Source organism: Thermobia domestica, chromosome 2 (assembly GCF_964235325.1).
Source record: "Thermobia domestica chromosome 2, izTheDome1.hap1.1, whole genome shotgun sequence".
NCBI classification, from domain to species: domain Eukaryota; kingdom Metazoa; phylum Arthropoda; class Insecta; order Zygentoma; family Lepismatidae; genus Thermobia; species Thermobia domestica.
The window spans coordinates 356,353,117-356,374,859 of record NC_137455.1 but is presented as its reverse complement, the minus strand read 5'-3'; the positions used below and the strand labels follow the sequence as shown (position 1 = coordinate 356,374,859).

Below are 21,743 nucleotides of genomic sequence, written 5' to 3'. Positions count from 1 at the left end.
CGGCTCAATTGAGCTGAGTCGATGGCTTGTTCCAACTAAGCCGGCTCGGGTCATCGGCCCATCCCAACCGAGCCGACTCGAGCTGTTCGCTCAGTTGATACGAGCCGAGCCGGTTGATATCACTACCCGAGTTGGTCTTCTGCTTGGGCTCAAGAATTCGACCGTGCAGATCTCAGCCTTGATTTTAAGAACTACAGTATATACTTATATTGGTGATTACGACATTTGAGGCTGTCTAGTAATAATAATAATAATAATAATAATAATAAACTCTTGTCTTCTCGTTATCTAGACGAGACGAGATACACTAAAATTGCCCCATGAGATGCACTAAAATTACGAGATGAGACGCACCTCTGTCGTGAGCAACACTAAAAGTATTCCACATTACTGCTTACATTTCTCATGGCTTTTGCTTTCCAGTCTGATCAGGCCAATATTTCAAAACGAGTTAAAACGAGCTGAACGAGCGAGAGAGCCATTATCAAACTCAACTCAACTCGAAACTAGACCTCGAAAACAGCGACTTGGCTCGGAACTCAATTCAAGAAAATTACCTTTGACTCGACTCAAATTGTACTCGAGTTGAATTGAATTTTGGCTCGACTTGTGCTCATTCCTATTCGTGTTTGTATTTTATGTTTCCACTTCAACAATGTCTACTCTTTTTTCTCCTTTTACCTGCTGTTTCTGGATTTCTCTTTCGGTGTCGTCCTTTATTTACACCGTGCACTATTCTTATTCCCAGCTTGTGACCCGCTTCAATGTCTTATTCAGTTTAGGCTTTTCTTCTTACATTGACTTCACATGTGATTGATTTAATTCTCACTTTCCGCGCACGACCGATGAAAATGTTTTATTATTATTATTATTATTATTATTATTATTATTATTATTATTATTATTATTATTATTATTATTATACTATTGAACTTGCACGGCGAAATTACTGTATAATACGATATCATTTCTGTAATTTTACTCCATTGTATGTTATTTAGTTTATTAATGGGCACTAAATTGTCTCCAGATCAACGAATAAATTAACTACGGCATGCACTTTGGTGGAAATATCATTACATGAACATGTTTGGAACGAACCAATAATCTTATTGCAACGATATTTCCACCAAAGTGCATGCCGTAGTTAATTTATTCGTTGATCTGGAGACAATTTAGTGCCCATTAATAAATTAAATAACATACAATGGAATAAAATTACTGAAATGATATCGTATTATACAGTAATTTCGCCGTGCAAGTTCAATAGTATAATAATAATAATAATAATAATAATAATAATAATAATAATAATAATAATAATAATAATAATAATAATAAAACATTTTCATCGGTCGTGCGCGGAAAGTGAGAATTAAATCAATCACATGTGAAGTCAATGTAAGGAGAAAAGCCTAAACTGAATAAGACATTGAAGCGGGTCACAAGCTGGGAATAAGAATAGTGCATGGTATTAATAAAGGACGACACCGACAGAGAAATCCAGAAACAATAGGTAAACGAAGAAAAAAAAGTAGAAATTGTTGAAGTGGAAATAAAATACAAATACGAATAGGGATGAGCAGGAGTCGAGCCAAAATTCGACTCGACTCGAGTTCAATCCGAGTCAAGTCAAAGGTATTTTTCTTGTAGTACTTAAAATTATACTGTAGTTCTTAAAATTAAGGCTGAGACCTGCACGGTCGAATTCTTGAGCCCAAGCAGAAGACCAACTCGGGTAGTGATATCAACTGGCTCGGCTCGTATCAACTGAGCGAAGTTGTATTACTATACATCTGCTTTCGCCCCTGTCAAATCTGGTCGATCTCGTTGACGCGACATATTTGCTTTTTAATACCCCTTTCTTCGTTTACTGAACAAAACAGAAACTATTCTGAAATATACTACTGCGCATGCCTCGTAGATAAATATTTCTGATGCCAATAGTTTCCGTTTTGTCCAAGGAATGTTCTTTTTCTTATTCCCAGCATGACCCTTTTATTACATTATATGAAGAGCATGTAGGTCTAAATACCTCATGTATTACATATAATGTAGGTTTTACTCTTCCAGCAAAGAAGAAACATGTGATCATAGTATACAACCCACAGAAGTGATAGCTGGCAATACAGTGGTCGTAATCCCTAACGGTACAGGGAAAAAGCGGTGCCCTTCCCGCTGGTCTAGTCGCTAGCACGTGCGCCTTTGGTGTATGGAGTCCCGGGTTCGATTCCCGGCGGGAGAGCATCTTTCATTTTTAACTGTTCTCGATGTTTCCGTGTTCGTGTCCCTGTCGTTATAAGTTATTAGAAAAAGCAAGTTAAACGAGTGAAGCAAGTAAAATTAGCAATAAGTAAGTTACTGAAACACGTTCGGTGAGTCAGTTAAAAAAAAAAAAAAAGTGGACAAAGCACTGGCTTTTCGCGCCGTCCATGCGAGTTCGAATCAATCTCGGCTTGGTTTTTTTATCCGAGAGAAAATATTTCTTCTTTACGCTACAGGTAGTCCACTCTTCGTACTTTTCGCTGGCGTTCACAGTTAAAGTAACTGACTATTATTCTTTCTACGAATGATGGATCTTCTCTTTGGCTTCATGTCAAACACGCACACGTAATGAAAAGACGCTGTCGATAACAATAATAATAATAATATGAAATATTAGTAGCTAACTCGTGCGTGTGTTTCGACAATATAATTTTATATTATTATGTGGAAATAAGTAAGGCTGGCTGGCGCCCCCCCCCTATTTTTTTCGATGCGCTTTATGGGTCCACGGTGTCCAAAGTTGGTCCCATCCCAGTATCACCTCTCGATATAAGTTATTGACACTTTGCCTAAAGAGGGCTCTGCCGTGGCCCCATGATTACCCATGACAATGACTCTTCGTTCCTTTTGCATTGAAATCGCTTACTTTTCTGAGTACTATGAGTGCATACTGTCCAACGTTGCTCCCATCACTCTACAGTTTCTCGTTCTATCGATATAAATTGCTAATATTTTGTTTGTAAGCGAGATATGGCGTTACAATCATTAGGTTTGAAGAAGAATTGATTAAGATATTACCTTGCCACAAACAACACCTATTATTATTATTATTATTATTATTATTATTATTATTATTATTATTATTATTATTATTATTATTATTATTATTATTATTATTATTATTATTATTATTATTTTACTTACCACTAATGTTGCCTACCTTTATTTGCAATGCAATGTGTTACTAAAAAGCAAATCAAATAACACTCCTCGCCATTCAGGCTCCCGAACTCGAAATACATGATTTACAGTTCTCTGTGTTAGAGGAAAGCACATTTATTATATTATTCTTTCAAATAACACGTTTCACAAGTTACTTCACTTTCAATGTGTAATTTCATATCATCAGTAACAATCATCTTGTTCCGATAGGAAAATAACCGCCTCCTGCAAAAAAAAAAAAAAAAGAAAAAAGAAAAAAAAGCCTGACCGTAGCGAAAGGGCGTGAACCTTCTTTAGGCGATTAATCGGGTCCAATATTTCAATAAGTTTCTGCACACAAATATTTCAGTAAAAGAGGAAAATTTATTCAAACTTTCTGAATACCTATTTATGGACGAAATTTGGTTCCCTTGGAACTTTTTAAGAGTTTGAAGGGCCGCCATTTTGAACATTTTCATCTGATTATTCTGGTTAACGAACTCATCAAGATATTTCAACAATTAATGTTTGTGCCAAGTTTCGTCTCAATCCGCTGAAAATTAGGGTGGTTATGGCATTCACAAATAGCGTTATATATATACAAATAGATAGATAAATAGACACACAGAGGGAGAGAGAAAAGTGTTTTTCTCCCTTCTCGCACCTGTGGTGCGTCAGAGCTAAACCGGGCCCCTTTGCAAAACGTATTGACGAGCCTAACCTAAACACAAACCTCTTACTTGCTAACGTAGAAACGTGGTCGGGAGGTGTAAGGCATGTAGAAATTGTATTTTTAATAACCATGAGTATGGTCGACTTCCATGTTTTTCTTTTTACTTTTTGCAGCTACATCGGAACGTTCAATTTTTATTCTTCACTAATTGCAAATGGCGTTTACATTCAAAATATGAGGAATTCTGGTGGCATTTGTTCGGATATTCTTCTCTTTGGAAATGAAGAAAAGAATAAAAGCAATACGCAAAGACAAAAAGTATTATCAGTACTAAACATTACCAATAATAATTGCTACGAAAAACTAAATACGACCTCTTTTACCATCTCTCATGAGTTGTTTGTATTATTACCAAAAATTTTTAAAATATCCTCGCTTAAGATTCGAACTTGCGTCCTTTGCATTTGTAAGCCAGCACCTTAACCACTATACCAAGATCATGGCATGGTGATCGTTTAGTTGTCGGCGTATTTGTTGTATTTGTGTTTTATGTTCCCACTTCGACAATTTTTACTCTTTTTTTGTAAGTTTAACAGCTGTTTCTGGCTTTCTCTTTCGGTGTCGTCCTTTATTTACACAATGCACTATTCGTATTCACAGCTTGTGCCCCACTGCAATGTCTTATTCAGATTAAGCTTTTCTTTTTGCTCCTCAGTAAACATTTGATTGATTATATTCTCATACTCTCCACGGATGGAGCGCAGGAATGCCAGACTCGAAAAATAGGTGTACATTTACTTTCCTGACAGATCATACAAAGAAACAAACGATTTGTAAGTTACGAGGGCTTCGACTCAGGTTCTGCTGATTATTTCAATAATCTGCAACATAAATCAATAAATAATAGCTGCCAGAAAAAACAGACATTTGAAAAAAAACATAAAAAAGAACGATGTTTTTTATTGAAAAAAACTTCACAGAAAAAAACCGTTTTTTTTACAACACTAGTTAAGTTCGTTATTAAGTGTTCAGTTTTACTATACCGATCCAAAGTATAATAATATTAGTAGTAGTAGTAATAGTAGGAATGGGTTAGAAGCCCCGCAGGCGTTGGTTGGGTTCTGTTCTCGATATGAAATGGGCAAATTAAAGACTTGCCCAAATTTCTCTGTACAGTTTGCAATGTATGAATCCGTATAGTAAAACAAGTGTACCGGTACATCTCCGCGAAATAGTCCATCCGCCTCCACATACAGTGTCGTTTACAACATCAAAAACAACCAACAAATACAACCACTTTCTTAACTTTTACTATTCCCGTTACCTGACTTTAACTCATTCTTCCTCACAAACTTAAATAAATTCTCCAATTGACCCGGTAAATTTTCTAAAATTGGTCCGGCGATACAGCAGTTAACTCATTACCTTTATTACACTTTTTCGTTAGTGGCTCAGTGGTAGAGCGTTCACCTCCGGTGCTTGGGGTCCCTGGTTCGATCCCAGCTCGCGCCGTGTGGACTTTGTGGTGGGCAAACACCGTGCTCTTGGGTTTTCTCGGGGTACTCCCGTTTCCTCCCACTTTCTTCATTTCACTCATTTCTCGTAATCACCGTCTCCTTTAGCCTCACCGGCATAAGCGTGGGACGTAAAACTCAAAGATTTCATTTTTCGTTAGTCTGATGCTTAAATTTCGTGTAATTCTATCAATTTCACCGTAAATTTTGATATTTTGGGGAACCACGTACGAAACTTAACGCATTTAATTTTGTTACACACAATTTAAAATACTGTATATTTTATGTAATGCAAATTCATTTTGAAAGAGCAAAGCACATTTAATTACACTTAAAGAAGAAATCAGTAAAGTAATAATTCTAATAAAAATTATATCTAGTTCATTTCAAAGGGAAGAAGATACTAATCATTGCTCTTATAAATAAATTCGCTTAAAAAAAAAAAGCATATGTATTCAACACCGTTAAGTGTTGCGATACCATCATCTGCTGTGATCAAGATTTAATTCCGCAACATCAGACACAGAGCTCCCATCTAGCGATTGCAACACATATATCAAAATAATGTCACCAGAGGTCTCTGCTAGTCATTCGTTGGATCTGTCACCAGCTATAACTTGTCAAAACCGGAAACCGATTCGTTTGACGTAAACGGAAAAGCATTCAAATGTCCTCCTTGATTCATGGTTCCTGCTTAAAAAAAAAAAAAAAATCTCAACGATGTGTTTAGTGTTCCTCTTTTCTAATCAGTAGTGTCTAACAGTAAATATTATCCATCAAACTAATCTCGGACAATTTATTAGCACGTTCAAGAATGAATATTTTTGTTGAAAAAACAGAAACAAAGGATTAGGAAAGATAAAATGAAAGAAAATTGATTACGTCATATCATTAAGTAGGTCTGTTGTATTAATAACAGTTGTTAATGCTTATATTCGTTGTTTGTAGTGCAAGACAGGGGCGGATCCAGGACCGATTTCTGGGGGGGGGGTGTCATGATGCTAATTTTAATGGCTCCAAATTCTGGGAATGGAATTTATTTATATATATAAAACAAGAAAGTTTCCTCTTCTGTGGGGGCGATCGCCCCGATCGCCCTCCCCTGGATCCCTGATCGCCCTCCCCTGGATCTGCCCCTGGTGCAAGACTACCCACGGGAAACTTTGGGGAGGAAAGTGTAAGGCTACGGTTGCCAGATTTTGTAAAAGAAAAACCGGACACCAATCTAGGGCTATATAGGTCAGGGTGCATACTCATTTCATCAGAATCAATTAATTACCTGTCCAGTGACGTAACTGATGGCCCGCAGGTTAATTTAGAAAAGAAAAAAATACTCTGGATAAAAATTTATTCATTCTAGTAATATCAGTTTAAAAAATCACCTGAGCACTCGAAGATTAAGGAAAAAATAATGTTGCTGCCGATTGTATAATGTGCTAAAAAGGATTTTTTTTTGGCGCAAAACTTTAAGCAAAAGGATTACGTATCCCTATTACTACATTCAGTTCAGAACCTTTATATCTTACATTGTTGCGATTTCAAATTGATATTACACAATGAAATAAAATTGAAAAACAACAATTCGGGAACTAGCATATCTCCTATTAATAGATAACTATACTTCGGCTGCTAGCATTCCCAGTGTATGTACAGCTTTTTATTTATTTATTTATTTATTTATTTATTTATTTACTTTTTTGTTATTTCTGACCTTACCGAAGAGTGTTTCTGTAGGGGAGAGATCTTCGTCAAAATTAAAAGTGATAAAGGACTATTTACGCAGTTCCATGTCTCAAGAACGGTTGACCAGTCTCAGTATTTTAAGTGTTGAATGTGAGAGAACAAGTGCAATAGAAGTAAGTAATATAATAGAAATATTTGCAGAAAAAAAAATGCTATAACATTACACCGCTTCATATTAATTTTGACATTCAGCAGTTCGTTTGCTTTTTTTTTTTTTGATGAACATTAACTTTAATTGTAATTTAATTATATTCCATGGTCACTTTGTTAATTATGATTTATGAACCATTGTCTTATACAAAGACATAATATTGTCGGAAGTTAATGGGCATGACAAGAGGGGCCCAAAAATACTCCTGCGGGGAGTCGATATTTTTGCGTTACGCTACTGTACCTATCTTTTCCAGGTTGCTACTCACAATTTTCAAAATTTGCAAAAAAAAAAAAATATTTTATTGATAAATCACATTTCCCAACATGTGCAAAGATGAGTTGCATCTGTGGTAGTATTTTTACTGAAACATTATTCCCATATTGCGCTTTTTTATTTTTAAAATGTTTTTCTTTTCTGAATACGTAAAAAATAGACTTTATAACTGTCAATGCTGCAAAACAATATGTAGTTTTTTGTCCCAGCCAATAAATATCGATGTGTATTAAACATTTACATTAATAATTACTGACATAATTCCCTTTTCTGTTCCTCGCAATTTATTACAAGCAATTTGTAATATTTTGAATTACACTTTTGGCCATTTAAACAATTATTAAAATTCAAAGTTACGATTTATCTCATCGGTTTTATCCTCAAAATGTATCCATAGACAACGCTAACTTTTGTCACAAAAATAATGTCTATATCATTTTTACTTAAGATATATATATATATATATATATATATATATATATATATATATATATATATATATATATATATATGGGCGGATCCAGGATATGATCAAGGGAGTGGCTAAACCATATTTTACTATTTTATCCAGTTAAAACAGGATTGAAGCCCATTTTATCCAGTGTATACCTGAGCGTCAAGGAGGGTGCTATAGCCCCTATAGCCCTCCTTGGATCCGCCACTGTATATATATATATATATATATATATATATATATATATACACTCGATCAAAGTTTGGGTTGCTTTTCTTTTGGGATACTCCGTAATAATTAAAGCTCGTCTCCAGAAAAAGACGTTCTTTTCTGCTGAAAGTTATATTCAAGAAACTATTGCCATAACATATGACCCCTCTTGAATATTTTTAAATTCCGTCTTTCCTTCCGGGAGCTAAACAATCCTTAGGACGAAAGAATGGATGTGATTTTCAAACTTCTTGTGGTTTGTTTAGTAAAATTAATTTTTCTACTATACAAACCTTCCGTTTTTAGCTGAGATATACTAATTCTTGCAGGTTCTTTTTTCAATCTGAAGAACAAAAAAACCGGGACAAGCAGGCATCCCGAAAGCCTTTTCTTCGGGACAGTTAATTCTTTCATTGAAAATTGGGACTCTCCCGGAAAACCGAGACGTCTGGATGTAAGGCCTCTCTGGTTTTTGCTGGAGGTGTGGGGCTTTCTTTAATTATTTTTCACTATGTCTGGCAGGAATTTAAACTATTTTTGACAGTGCGAGCGGTCCCGGGTTCGATTCCCGGTGGGGACACTCGGTCGAAAAAGCGTAAAGGCTTTATCAGGCCGGTTACCCTGAGTGAGGTTTTTCTTAGGTTTTCCTCATTCACACCAGACAAATAACGGGATGGTACCTTACATATGGGCCTCAGGCTGCTTCCTTCCTCCCCCAATCCTTTCTTCCTTTCCTTTCCTCGGATAGTGTGATCACCGAGGGATGTCATCTCTCATACATGACGGGCTAACATGGCCATAGATGCCGAAAGCCCAGAAATCTAATTCCTAAAATCGTAAAAATTATTTTTGAGTTTTCCGCCATTTAATCAGATTTACATTTGTTTTGTATTTTGTCTTAAGAATTTACAAGGAATGATAGAAAATCTCAAACAGTTTGTGTTAGATCAGTAAGATCTTCGAGATGAATCCTCGGAACTAAGTAGCCTACCTGTAGTTTCGTCCTAATATACATATATTTTACGACAAAATTTCTGCTATTGAAAATAAAAGAATTCTGTTTTAAAAGTCAACAGTCTGTTAGTTAAGGCACTAAATAGTTTAAAAGACATGCTAGAGAATGAGTTGAAATAGGAACTGAGTTTTGTTCTTGAACATTCAACTACACAATCCAATAAACTCGATTTTTTACCACTAAAATAGACAACCCAAATTTTCCCGCCAACATAATAATAATAATAATAATAATAATAATAATAATAATAATAATAATAATAATAATAATAATAATAATAATAATAATAAAGTAACACTGTTCCTTCATCCAGTGAGTTGCACAACTTCCTTCCTTGCTATTCTCACCTCGATTCAAACTACTGATGCTAGCTTAATTTGGACCATCACTTCTTGTCTTTTGCAAAGAATCACACAAATCACTGGAATCTGATGGTTGTAATTCACTAACATTACATTCATTATGATCTAATTTAAGTTTTATACATATATTGTAAGGATTCCCACCTTCAGGGCAAGCACATGTTACCACAACACATGCTACTATTTACAAACAGTACAAGCAGACGAGAAAATACAACTAGGAAGACACGAAACCAAGACACCGGAACCCGAGGAGGTACGAGCCATTAAGAGACCATCTATAAAAGCAAATCCTGAAGAGGAACCAGTTATCAGTTTGACCGCTGATCAAATAACCTACGCCTGCTCCCAAGGTCGCTTTGGATTAAGGAGTTCACCTATACCTAAACCCGAGGTCGCTTTGGACTAGGGATCCTAACCACAACTAAACCTCGCCAAGCTGCTTTGGGCTGAGGAGGTTTTCCTGCAAGTACTCACCTAAAACCCTGCAGATGTTCAGGAGGGTGCTATGAGCAAAAGGAGCACCGTGCAAAACACCTTTCTCCTTTATCTTGGTCACTCATAAGGAAAGACATTATTAGATTGCTCTTTGTAAGTTCAAAGATAACTGTATACTGATTTTGTAATAATATTGGTGAAGGGAAAACACTTGGGCCGTTATTGACCGTAAAAGACATTACAATATAGACTTGTGTAATGTATATATTTACTTAGTTCTTTACAGTTTACGCTTTCAATTTTTAAACTAATTACTCAGCAGCATTTACTGTCTCTGGTCTCTAAGTGCATGTTGTCGCATTGAGTAAGTTCGCTTTTAGAAACAGACAAGAGCTTATTATTTGTTCTTTCCCTGTTTTACACTAGTAGATCAAAAGTGTTTAAAAAAGAAAACAACAACAAAATTTAACATTCCACTTTATCCGTAGCAAGTTGAACCCTACAAGCTATAACTAAGGCCGCCTATCCTGGTGGGCCCGCTTCCCAAAAGCTCATATGGACCCCTCATTGTATTTATGAATATCCAATATTTGGCGTAATTTGAATGCAATTTGTCTTGAAATTCTCATATATGTCATCTGCATTTGAATGCCCCCCCCCCCAAAATTTACAGAGAAATCGGCGCCCTTGCCTACAACTGTAGTTTCCAGTCTTTCGAACACTATGGGACTTTATACTTGCTGTCCCATTCTGTTGCCAAGAATGGTGATTTGGAAATAGAAGTAACACAGAATGCAAGATAAATGGTGAAATTGGAAGAAAGTATGTGAAGCTCTGTGTGACGGCAGAATCATGGTAAAGAGTAAAGAGATGATGAAAAAACAGTGGTTAGGCCAGCGATGATATAAGGAGCAGAAAATTTGTCAATAAAGAAAACACAAGAAAAAGATTGAATGCTACCGAAATGAGAAAGCTGCACTGGATGTGTAGGATAACAAGAAGAGGTAGAATGAGAAATGAGAGAGTAAGGGGAACAACCAAAGCTATAGACACATCTAAGAAGATCCAAGAAAGAAGCCTGCAATTTTATGACCATCTAATGAGGAGAAGAAATGACTATGTGGTCAGAACAGTGATGGCAATGAAAGCATATGGGGAGAGAAGTAGAGGGAGACCAAGAAAAATAGATGAACATGGTTAAAAATAATTTTAAGGAGAAAAGTCTAACAGCGGAAGAATTCCGGGATAGGGCTTTACGAGGAAGGGCCATCAGAAATATCGACCCTACGTAAAATGGAAAAGACGGAGAGAAGAAAGAAATTCTCAGTGAGGCAATACAGCAGAGTTTCCCAACCTGTGATAAGCAGGTCTCTTTTGGTGTGATGTATGTCATATGCTGATATTAATAATAAATATGCTTTGATGATACGCCAATGGAAAAGTTTCGGAACCTTCTGCAAATCAAGAAACGGCCTTCATTAACTGGCGCAAATCTCGGGGGTTGAGGGGGACATGTCCCGTCCAATCTTGGAACTGAGGGGGACTGTTCCCCCAATAATCCGATTTAAAATGTGTTTTTTGGGGGGGGAATGTGATGATTTCTGTCCGATTGTTACAAAGGAAGATGAAATTGTTGTTCCCCCAGAATAAGTCTCAAATCTGCCCGCCTCCCAATGTTGAAGACAACTCTGCTCCCTGATCCTCCACAGGATTGATTTTAAACTTCAGAATTATTTTGAGCATCGCTTAACAAACAAAAAAAAAAAAAAAAAAAAAAAAAGGAAACGGTCTTACTTGTTCCCTCCCAATGTTGAAGACAGATTTGCGCCGCTGCCTACATTTCAAACTGAAATCTGAATCACCTTTGGTGCGAGGAGTAATTTAAATTCATTAAAGTAGTGGAACTGTAGAAAAGATCCTTAATTAGATTCAGAAGTTATCTCATACGGATTCTGAAGAAAAATATTAGGAACTAGTTGGAGATAACTAATGCAGTAGGCTTAAGAAGATGCTTTGCGGACAGTAGGATGTGAAATAGTACTGTTCACATTTCATAACATTTTCGGTTTCAAAAACCGAAAACAGTTTTTTCGATTTCAAAATCTAGAAACTGATTTTTTGGCTTTGAAAATTGAAACCAATTTACAATTTCTGAAATCAAACATCTGTTATAAAAATTAAATCAAAATTTAATTGCTTCAAAACTCAACAACAACTGGCGATTTTGGTCATTTTCTCCATTACAAAAATACTTTCAGCCAAATAAGAATTCTCGAATTAGGAGGAGCGGTATTCCTGTTCTTTCCATCTCTTTAAGATTACCAGTCTCCCAGTTTTCGAAACATTCCCTATATAAACCAGTGCTCGAAACAAGAATTGTCAAACGGTAGCACTGGTAACCTATATTTTGCATATGAATTTTTAAGAGGGGCCATCATGGCTAAGTGATAGTATGCTTACCCTTGGTGCGTGGGGTCCCAGGTTTGATCCCCGGCTAAGTAAGGTTGTGGCGGATAACATCGTGTCCGTGTTTTTTCTCGAGGTATTCCCTTTTCCTCCCATATTCTCATTCCACCAATTATTCCATCATCTATCACTTGTTTTAATTATCCGTCTCCATTAGCATAAAGGACATAATCGTTGGGTGCTAAACTGAAAGATCATTTCATTTAATTTCATTTCATGAATTTCCAAGTGCACCGTCCAATTAAAAACTGTACAGACACTGGTATGAAAATTAAATTGAAAGAATCAAATCAATTTTACTACTAAAATAAAATGAAACTTTAAATTGCACAAATGTCATACAAAATGAATAACAGAGTAATATAAGCTTCAAACAGTGGTTACTGGACGGGCCTAAACCCTTCCGTTTGGCAGCCACGGTGTACTGTTTGCACCACCGATTATTGAGGCTCGTAGCCGGATTTAGGGGGGGATGCCCCGGGGCACTGCATCCCCCCTTTCGTTGTAAATATACATTATCTAAAATGAGAAATAGCAGTGAAAATAGCAACATTTTCCGAAATTTTCCGTTTGGGGCTTAAAAGAAATTCAATAGTTTAAGTCGATTTTCTGAAGGTTAAAGGGAAAGGATTTTCCAAGCAAAGCAAAATAACATTTGTCAAGTAGGGAAGAAAACAGAAGCTAGGAGGAGAGAACATTTTCTCCGGCATATCACTTGTGATCCTCTTTAAAATATCTCCCCCCCCCCGTTCTATGTATGAGTGTTATCAAGTGTAAAGAATATTGTCACGTGTCACTTTGAAGAGTTTCAATGAGCCTGGTTATTTTGGTACTTATGGTGCACCCCCCAGAAAATCCTGGATCCGCCCCTGCATACTTCTATTACTGCTTAATACTAACTTCGGGATATTCAGAATGATTGGCAGAAAGAATGAAATAACATACAAAATGGATAAATTTATTTTTCTTCTTTCATCACGATATCGCCACCGGGAATCGAGTGTATGACCGCATACATCAAAGGCCCGCGCGCTAGCAACTAGGGCAGCGGGAGTGCGATTTTGATATATGTTTTAGATAGTGCAAATGCGTTTATGCATAGCATATGTAAGAAAACCATTGAATTTTGTTTGGGCAAACCAAATTTATCGAAATCCGAAATCAGTATCAGTATAAGTGTAAAATAATTACATAGATATTTTCTAGAACCTTATTTCTAAGATATTCCTTCTGTATACGTATAACCTGGTTCACACTAAAGCACATAAAACGGGATAATCAAACTGTAAACTTAAATTACAGCTGTCATTTAATTTTTTTTTTGCCATATTTTACATTATCGAACAGAAAAAATCTTACAAACAGTAGCGTAGCTAGGATTGCTTGTAGGAAGCAGCAATGGGACCATTAAAATTTTGAGTGTCATTTGTATTTAATGCGGTTTGTTTAACAAAGAAAAGTAACACAAGCTAGTTATATATTAAGCGACCGTAGTTCAATTGGTACAATACGAAGCAAAAAACCTGCAACATGAAAGTTTAAGTTCATTGTGAAACTACGCCAACAACATAGGCAACCAACCTAACGTCTTTGTGGCACTGATCATGCCAGGATAACCTTCGGCTTCGTCCCCCTGCACACTTCGTTTGGAGCAAGAAATGCATAGACCACGTGACTACAAATCACAAATTTCTCACAAGATGGAGTAATAGATTGAGGTTCTTCTCATTTCTCTTCTCATTTTACATCCTCAGTTTTAAAGAGAGAGAAAGAGAAAAAGGTCAACGTGATAGAAACTAAATAAAGAGGAATATGCGAAATATAAAGGAAAAGAAAACGTGCGCATATATTGACAAATGACACATGCACTTCAAAGGAGACCACCTCAAATTTTGTTATGAACCATATATAATAACTGTGAGAATCAGCAAACCACAAAGACATAATTACACACAGTAAGTGTTATATAACACATATTTATTTAAACAAATTAAAGTGATTGCAGAAAGCTGAAAATGCCTTTAAAATCTCAACCATAACTGAAACAAGAGATTACTTCTCTATTGTTTTTCTTCGTAGCATCCATCTACATGGAGAAATGAGAAAGAGAGAACATCTTAAGAGATTTGCACGTATACAATATCGGAAACTGCTAAATGGAAAAAATTACAGTCTTTGGATGGGATTCGAACCCAGAACCATAGTATTAGAAATCCCACACTCTACCGATGTAGCTAGTCTGACAGTAATACCCTGTTCCTCCATCATTACCTATGAAAGATGGAATGGAGTCTGCAGAAAACTACGTCTAACATGTCCACGACAGACCGCCTATAACCTATGTCTAATTGATACTTAAAAAAGCTAGTTCTACACGTGCATAGAAAAGTAAAATCAAATGAGTAGTTAGTACACATCACTTTGTCTGTCTCACTCTATCTCTGACTATAGAAATCGAGGAAGAAGAAAAAAGTATAGAGGTGAGAACATAGGAAGAACAAGCAAAAATATAAGTTGCAGGAAACTGAATATCAAGGGGAGAGAGAGAGAGACATAGAGACAGAGAGAAAAATAGAGGAACGGAGCAAATGATTTAATATACATCGGAAAAGAAGGTTCACAACTGTGCTATACATTTAATGTATTGAATACTCTGCAGGCCCGTATCCACGGGGGGGCTAGGGGGCAGGGACCCCCCTCAACTTTGGCTGGCCCCAATAAAGGTTTCACGATAGGCTTGCAAATGAACTATAATATGGTGATGAAGTATAATATGATTGGGTCGGGCTCCCCCTAACTTCGCCCCCCCTATATTTTTGGGCTGGCTACGGGCCTGATACTCTATTTCTTTTAAATTGCTTGCTAGATGATAAATATTAATTTGTAAAAACGTAGCAAATGCCCGCGTTGTCTTGTTTTCTTACTGTTTCAGTAATAGTGGAAAACGTGGTTTATGCAACATAATAAATTACTGATTTTCCCACAACAATCATGTAGATGTTGTTGATGATTTTGAGTTTAACGTCCGTTCAGCAGCGAGACTATATGAGACGTGGACCTACTTATTAACGTGGAATCCGAACCATATGAGCTGCTGCCGGGAATCGAAGCAACCATGTACTGTTGGTAAGAAATTTCTAAGCAAAAGAAAAAACTGATCAGCAAAATACATAAAACGATAGTCCTGCAAACTATTACTTAAAGAGAATTTATTGTAAAATCAATACATCCATGTGGCGGTATATAGTCGTAAAGTGATTAGAAAACTTAATATTAAACTGTCGATCACATTGTTTTACTTATTTGAATTCAATGTCGTATAGATTCGGTTTTAGCTCTAGATTTCAGCGTTCTCACTTCGATTCTTAACTTGTTGGAAATATGCATTAATCGAAATTATGAAAGTATACGAAATTTAACTAGCTAAAAGAAGAGAATAACATAAAAATCAGGATTGGAGTACGTCGTCGCCAACATGTGCTTTTATTTCAGGGAGCATAAAGTCGAGAAGATCAACATTTTTTTTACCATTAAGTCGGCCTATAATTCGATGGATACCACCTCAACCTGCAGTCTCGCATATCCATCCCCAACAGTGAATCGTCACATGACCCATTCGCGCTGAACGAGTCATATATTGTGGATCAAACCGTCTTCCAGATGGGCGATACACACGTGTTGTCCCAAAGTTTCCAGTGGAAAATATTTTCTCATATGTAAAGACAACAGTGCCCCAGTGACAAGTAATATTTAGCTCTGCAAACGCCAGTCTATCGACTTTGTGATCTTCTGTCAATCTCTCCTTAACAGCAGCCCGAAAGGACCTTAAGCCTGCGGCCCGAAGTCGCCGTTGGACTGTAGTTACATCACCTGGAAAGGCGGTAGACTGCAGCAGTTGTCGGGCACACATGAAAGGCTGTCGACAGCATTGATCAACTAATCTTTGGTCTTGTGTCGGTGAGGACACTCGTGGCCGACCACTTCCAGATTTTCGAGTTAGACTTCCAGTTTCCTCATATTTTTTTCCACCATCTGAACGCTGTTGCACGATGCACGCCTAATCGAGCGCCTGCTTCAGGAACACTCAATCCCGCATGTTCAATAAGAGCGATAACACTCTCACGTACAGAATGATCATATTGTGCCATTCTTACACAACAATAAAAGTGCTAAAAACGTCTTTGAATATACGATAATGCACAATATTGCTATACATGACGTCGTATTATGAAAAACATGCGCAGAAGAAGTAGATGTGCCTGTAATCAACTGTTGTTGCACGCAAAAATACTCACTCACTGTTAGTAACAAAATATTTTCCATTTTTTTTTTTAAATCCAATACATTAGAATATAGTAGCAGTTACTATCTTTCAAGAACATAACTTCCATCGAGTGGTGGGCATAAACAAAAGCTCGTAACTATGCAACAGTTAACTTCCATCAAAACCCCCGAAGCACTTTACAGATTTAATCTGATTTATTTGTGCAATTTAGATACATATAAGATTACAACTTGTCTGAGAAATTTGTTCATACTCGTCTAAAACAGTTCTATTCTATTATTCGCCACTCGTATACATTATATGACAAACAACAAAACAGAAACAAGTAAAGTGCAAATACTCTAGATAATATTTTTCAAAACGTACTAGAGAATTAAGATATAGCCGAGCGGTTTAGTAGAGTAGTCTACTACCTCCGTGTTCAAACCCACCTGAGGTTTGTGTCTATTCTCTGCTTTCTTTCTTGTGCTTTCACAACGAACGTTTTTTCTATAATTCCTATAAGCTATGACTTGCAAACCCTAAACAAAATACACATGTTTATTGTAATACTCTAATCCGGATTTTTATGTTATTCTCTTCTTTTAGCTAGTTAAATTTCGTATACTTTTATAATTTCGATTAATGCATATTTCCAACAAGTTAAGAATCGAAGTGAGAACGCTGAAATCTAGAGCTAAAACCGAATCTATACGACATTGAATTCAAATAAGTAAAACAATGTGATCGACAGTTTAATATTAAGTTTTCTAATCACTTTAGACTATATACCGCCACATGGATGTATTGATTTTACAATAAATTCTCTTTAAGTAATAGTTTGCAGGACTATCGTTTTATGTATTTTGCTGATCAGTTTTTTCTTTTGCTTAGAAATTTCTTACCAACAGTACATGGTTGCTTCGATTCCCGGCAGCAGCTCATATGGTTCGGATTCCACGTTAATAAGTAGGTCCACGTCTCATATAGTCTCGCTGCTGAACGGACGTTAAACTCAAAATCATCAACAACATCTACATGATTGTTGTGGGAAAATCAGTAATTTATTATGTTGCATAAACCACGTTTTCCACTATTACTGAAACAGTAAGAAAACAAGACAACGCGGGCATTTGCTACGTTTTTACAAATTAATATTTATCATCTAGCAAGCAATTTAGAAGAAATAGAGTATCAGGCCCGTAGCCAGCCCAAAAATATAGGGGGGGCGAAGTTAGGGGGAGCCCGACCCAATCATATTATACTTCATCACCATATTATAGTTCATTTGCAAGCCTATCGTGAAACCTTTATTGGGGCCAGCCAAAGTTGAGGGGGGTCCCGGCCCCCTAGCCCCCCCGTAGATACGGGCCTGCAGAGTATTCAATACATTAAATGTATAGCACAGTTGTGAACCTTCTTTTCCGATGTATATTAAATCATTTGCTCCGTTCCTCTATTTTTCTCTCTGTCTCTATGTCTCTCTCTCTCTCCCCTTGATATTCAGTTTCCTGCAACTTATATTTTTGCTTGTTCTTCCTATGTTCTCACCTCTATACTTTTTTCTTCTTCCTCGATTTCTATAGTCAGAGATAGAGTGAGACAGACAAAGTGATGTGTACTAACTACTCATTTGATTTTACTTTTCTATGCACGTGTAGAACTAGCTTTTTTAAGTATCAATTAGACATAGGTTATAGGCGGTCTGTCGTGGACATATTAGACGTAGTTTTCTGCAGACTCCATTCCATCTTTCATAGGTAATGATGGAGGAACAGGGTATTACTGTCAGACTAGCTACATCGGTAGAGTGTGGGATTTCTAATACTATGGTTCTGGGTTCGAATCCCATCCAAAGACTGTAATTTTTTCCATTTAGCAGTTTCCGATATTGTATACGTGCGAATCTCTTAAGATGTTCTCTCTTTCTCATTTCTCCATGTAGATGGATGCTACGAAGAAAAACAATAGAGAAGTAATCTCTTGTTTCAGTTATGGTTGAGATTTTAAAGACATTTTCAGCTTTCTGCGAGCATTTTTATTTATTTAAATAAATATGTGTTATATAACACTTACTGTGTGTAATTATGTCTTTGTGGTTTGCTGATTCTCACAGTTATTATATATGGTTCATAACAAAATTTGAGGTGGTCTCCTTTGAAGTGCATGTGTCATTTGTCAATATATGCGCACGTTTTCTTTTCCTTTATATTTCGCATATTCCTCTTTATTTAGTTTCTATCACGTTGACCTTTTTCTCTTTCTCTCTCTTTAAAACTGAGGATGTAAAATGAGAAGAGAAATGAGAAGAACCTCAATCTATTACTCCATCTTGTGAGAAATTTGTGATTTGTAGTCACGTGGTCTATGCATTTCTTGCTCCAAACGAAGTGTGCAGGGGGACGAAGCCGAAGGTTATCCTGGCGTGATCAGTGCCACAAAGACGTTAGGTTGGTTGCCTATGTTGTTGGCGTAGTTTCACAATGAACTTAAACTTTCATGTTGCAGGTTTTTTGCTTCGTATTGTACATCTTGTAGGCACGTAGCCAGAATTTCGTAATAGGGAGTCCGTGACAAAATACTGCGGTTGTCATACCAGGGGCTCGATCATTCTAAGCTATTTTACTGGAAACATATATTGGTTCGTTTAGACAGGATTTCGTAATTGGGGGGAGGGGGAAGGGCGTGCCATGAAATACTGTGGTTACCACACCAGAAGCTCGATCAATCTAAACTATTTTACTGGCAACATACCCATATTGGTTTGTTAGGACAATATTAGGATATGTAAGTATTTTAATAACGAACTATGAAGAATCTCGAGTAAAAGAATATAACAAAAATCGATATAATCTTCCGAGTTTCTTCTGAGAGTCTATCTGATCGAACCGCTTTATCAATCGTTATTTGTAGTCCATAGAATTAGCATGGAGATAGATGGAATTCGGAATGCTCCGTTACAATATCATATCCATTTTCAACTCCACCCCCAAGTTTCCTCCATACAAAACTCCTCATGAGAAAGAGTAACCAAACGCTTGCTGTAGCTTTATATTTTGAACGCTGATTCTTCTTTTTTCGTTTGTTTTTGTTTCATCTCTCCTTAATTTTTTACATTTCTAGTTCCGAAGGGGGTCCGGACCCCCCGGACCCACCCCTTGGCTACGTGCCTGCATCTTCACTTCTCGTGCAGAGCGAGGGGTAATGTTAGAAGTAAAAAGAATACGAAAATATCGTATAACTTTCAAAATCCGGGACTTTGTTTGGGTAGTGGACCTCAGTAAAAATATGATGATGTTGCAACATCGCACGGCAGATGACGAAACAAGTGCCTCGCACCAAGGGTTTCTCATTGGTTGGTGCAAAGTGGGCGTAAATATGTTACTTCTAACAGGCGATTCGTATTCAAATCAGATTTCCTATTCTGATAATGTAAATAAATGAAATCTTTAAGTTTTACGTCCCACGTATATGCCGATTAGGCTAAAGGAGACGGTGATAATGAGAAAAGAATGAAATGGTGGAGTGAATAAAGTGGGAGGAAACGGGAGAACCCCGAGGGAAGCCACGCACACAGTGTTTGTCCACCACAAAGTTCACTTGGCGGGAACTGGGCTGTTCTGAAAATGCCTTTTCATGCAAGTACAATCTTATTTGTCGTGGTATAGATAATATTTGGCGTCTGCTGTCACTACGTTCTCATGTGCCTAACTCGAGACTCAAACCAGGCCCTCTCGAGTACTGGAGATGAGCCTCATAACCGCATTTTACGCCAGGAAAATGCATTCCATGCATATGCATGTAACTTGTTTCTGTGTTGTAGAACATTAGTACCGAATGTCTACTTTGTAGCACAAATTAAATACTCTTGCCAAACATACGAGTGTACTATGTATTTCTGTTAGTGCATATTATTCCCACTTTTTAAAATTGTTTTCGTTCATTTTCACTTTAAATGACGTTTGCATGATCAAGAAAGAAAATCAAAAGTCGAATTTTTTGTTTGAAAATCGAAATCGTAAATCGATTTTGAGAATCAAAACTTATACCCGTAAAATAAGTTTAAAAAACCGAAAATGAAAAATTAATTTTGAAAACAAAATTATTATTATTATTATTATTATTATTATTATTTGTTTTTTTTTCAAAAGTCAATTTTCGGTTTTAGGAAAAATCGATTTGGACAGCATTAATGTGAAACAAAAGCTCCGTACTCCGTACACTTTTAAAAAAAAATGAATTCTAAATATGTATTGCTAAAATGAAAGACAGAAGTAAAAGCAAGAGTAGTACTTACATCGTTATATGCTTCTGTGACTGTAACATTTCCTGTAATATCCACTGTCCGCACAGGGTGATGGCATTCACTGACAACCGATCTATTTTCTTGCTTTGAAACATTTCCTGGTTTAGCCATTCCTACAATGGCGATGCTGAGGTTCACTCGCGTCAAATAACATGTCACCGAAGCGTAGAAAATAACTGCCATCAACACATTTCGAGGCGAAAGAGCACCTGTAGAGGAAGAGAAAAAAAGCACTATATAGATGCTAGATTAGGATTAGGAATTAGAATTCTGGGCTTTTGGCATCTATGGGCATGTTAGCTCGTCATGCGTACAATGATATTGTATATTTTTACGATATTGTATATTTCTATTTTTTTTTTTGTGTGTGTGTGTGATTTTAATTATTGTGGGCAAAAGGTGTTACTCAAAAGTGCATAAACTGTGATGACGAAGAAGAGAAAGATATAGAAAAAATTTTTGATAATATTGATGATATATGATTTTTAACCGTTTTTATTGTAATAACTAGGGCCCGGATCTTGTTGACAAGTCAACTTTTTTCTGTTACGCATAGGACAAGGCTAGTTCAAATAAAAACGTTATCCGTCAACTCAAGGTTCTAAAAGTATATTTTTTTAGGGTCAACTTTTGGTCACTTTTTGCCATTTTGAAGTTTCAGTTTTTTTTTTTTTTTTTTTTTTAA

General features: G+C 36.5%; 1 protein-coding gene across 1 annotated transcript in view; it reads right to left on the bottom strand.

Annotated features, from left to right (window-relative positions):
- LOC145678800 (putative inorganic phosphate cotransporter) overlaps positions 1 to 21,743 on the bottom strand; it is a 151,487-nt gene that overhangs the window by 112,215 nt on the left and 17,529 nt on the right. The window contains exon 2 of the mRNA XM_081749317.1: positions 21,050 to 21,267. Within this exon, the coding sequence (XP_081605443.1) occupies positions 21,050 to 21,267 (218 nt within the window). The remainder of the gene's footprint in view (positions 1 to 21,049; positions 21,268 to 21,743) is intronic.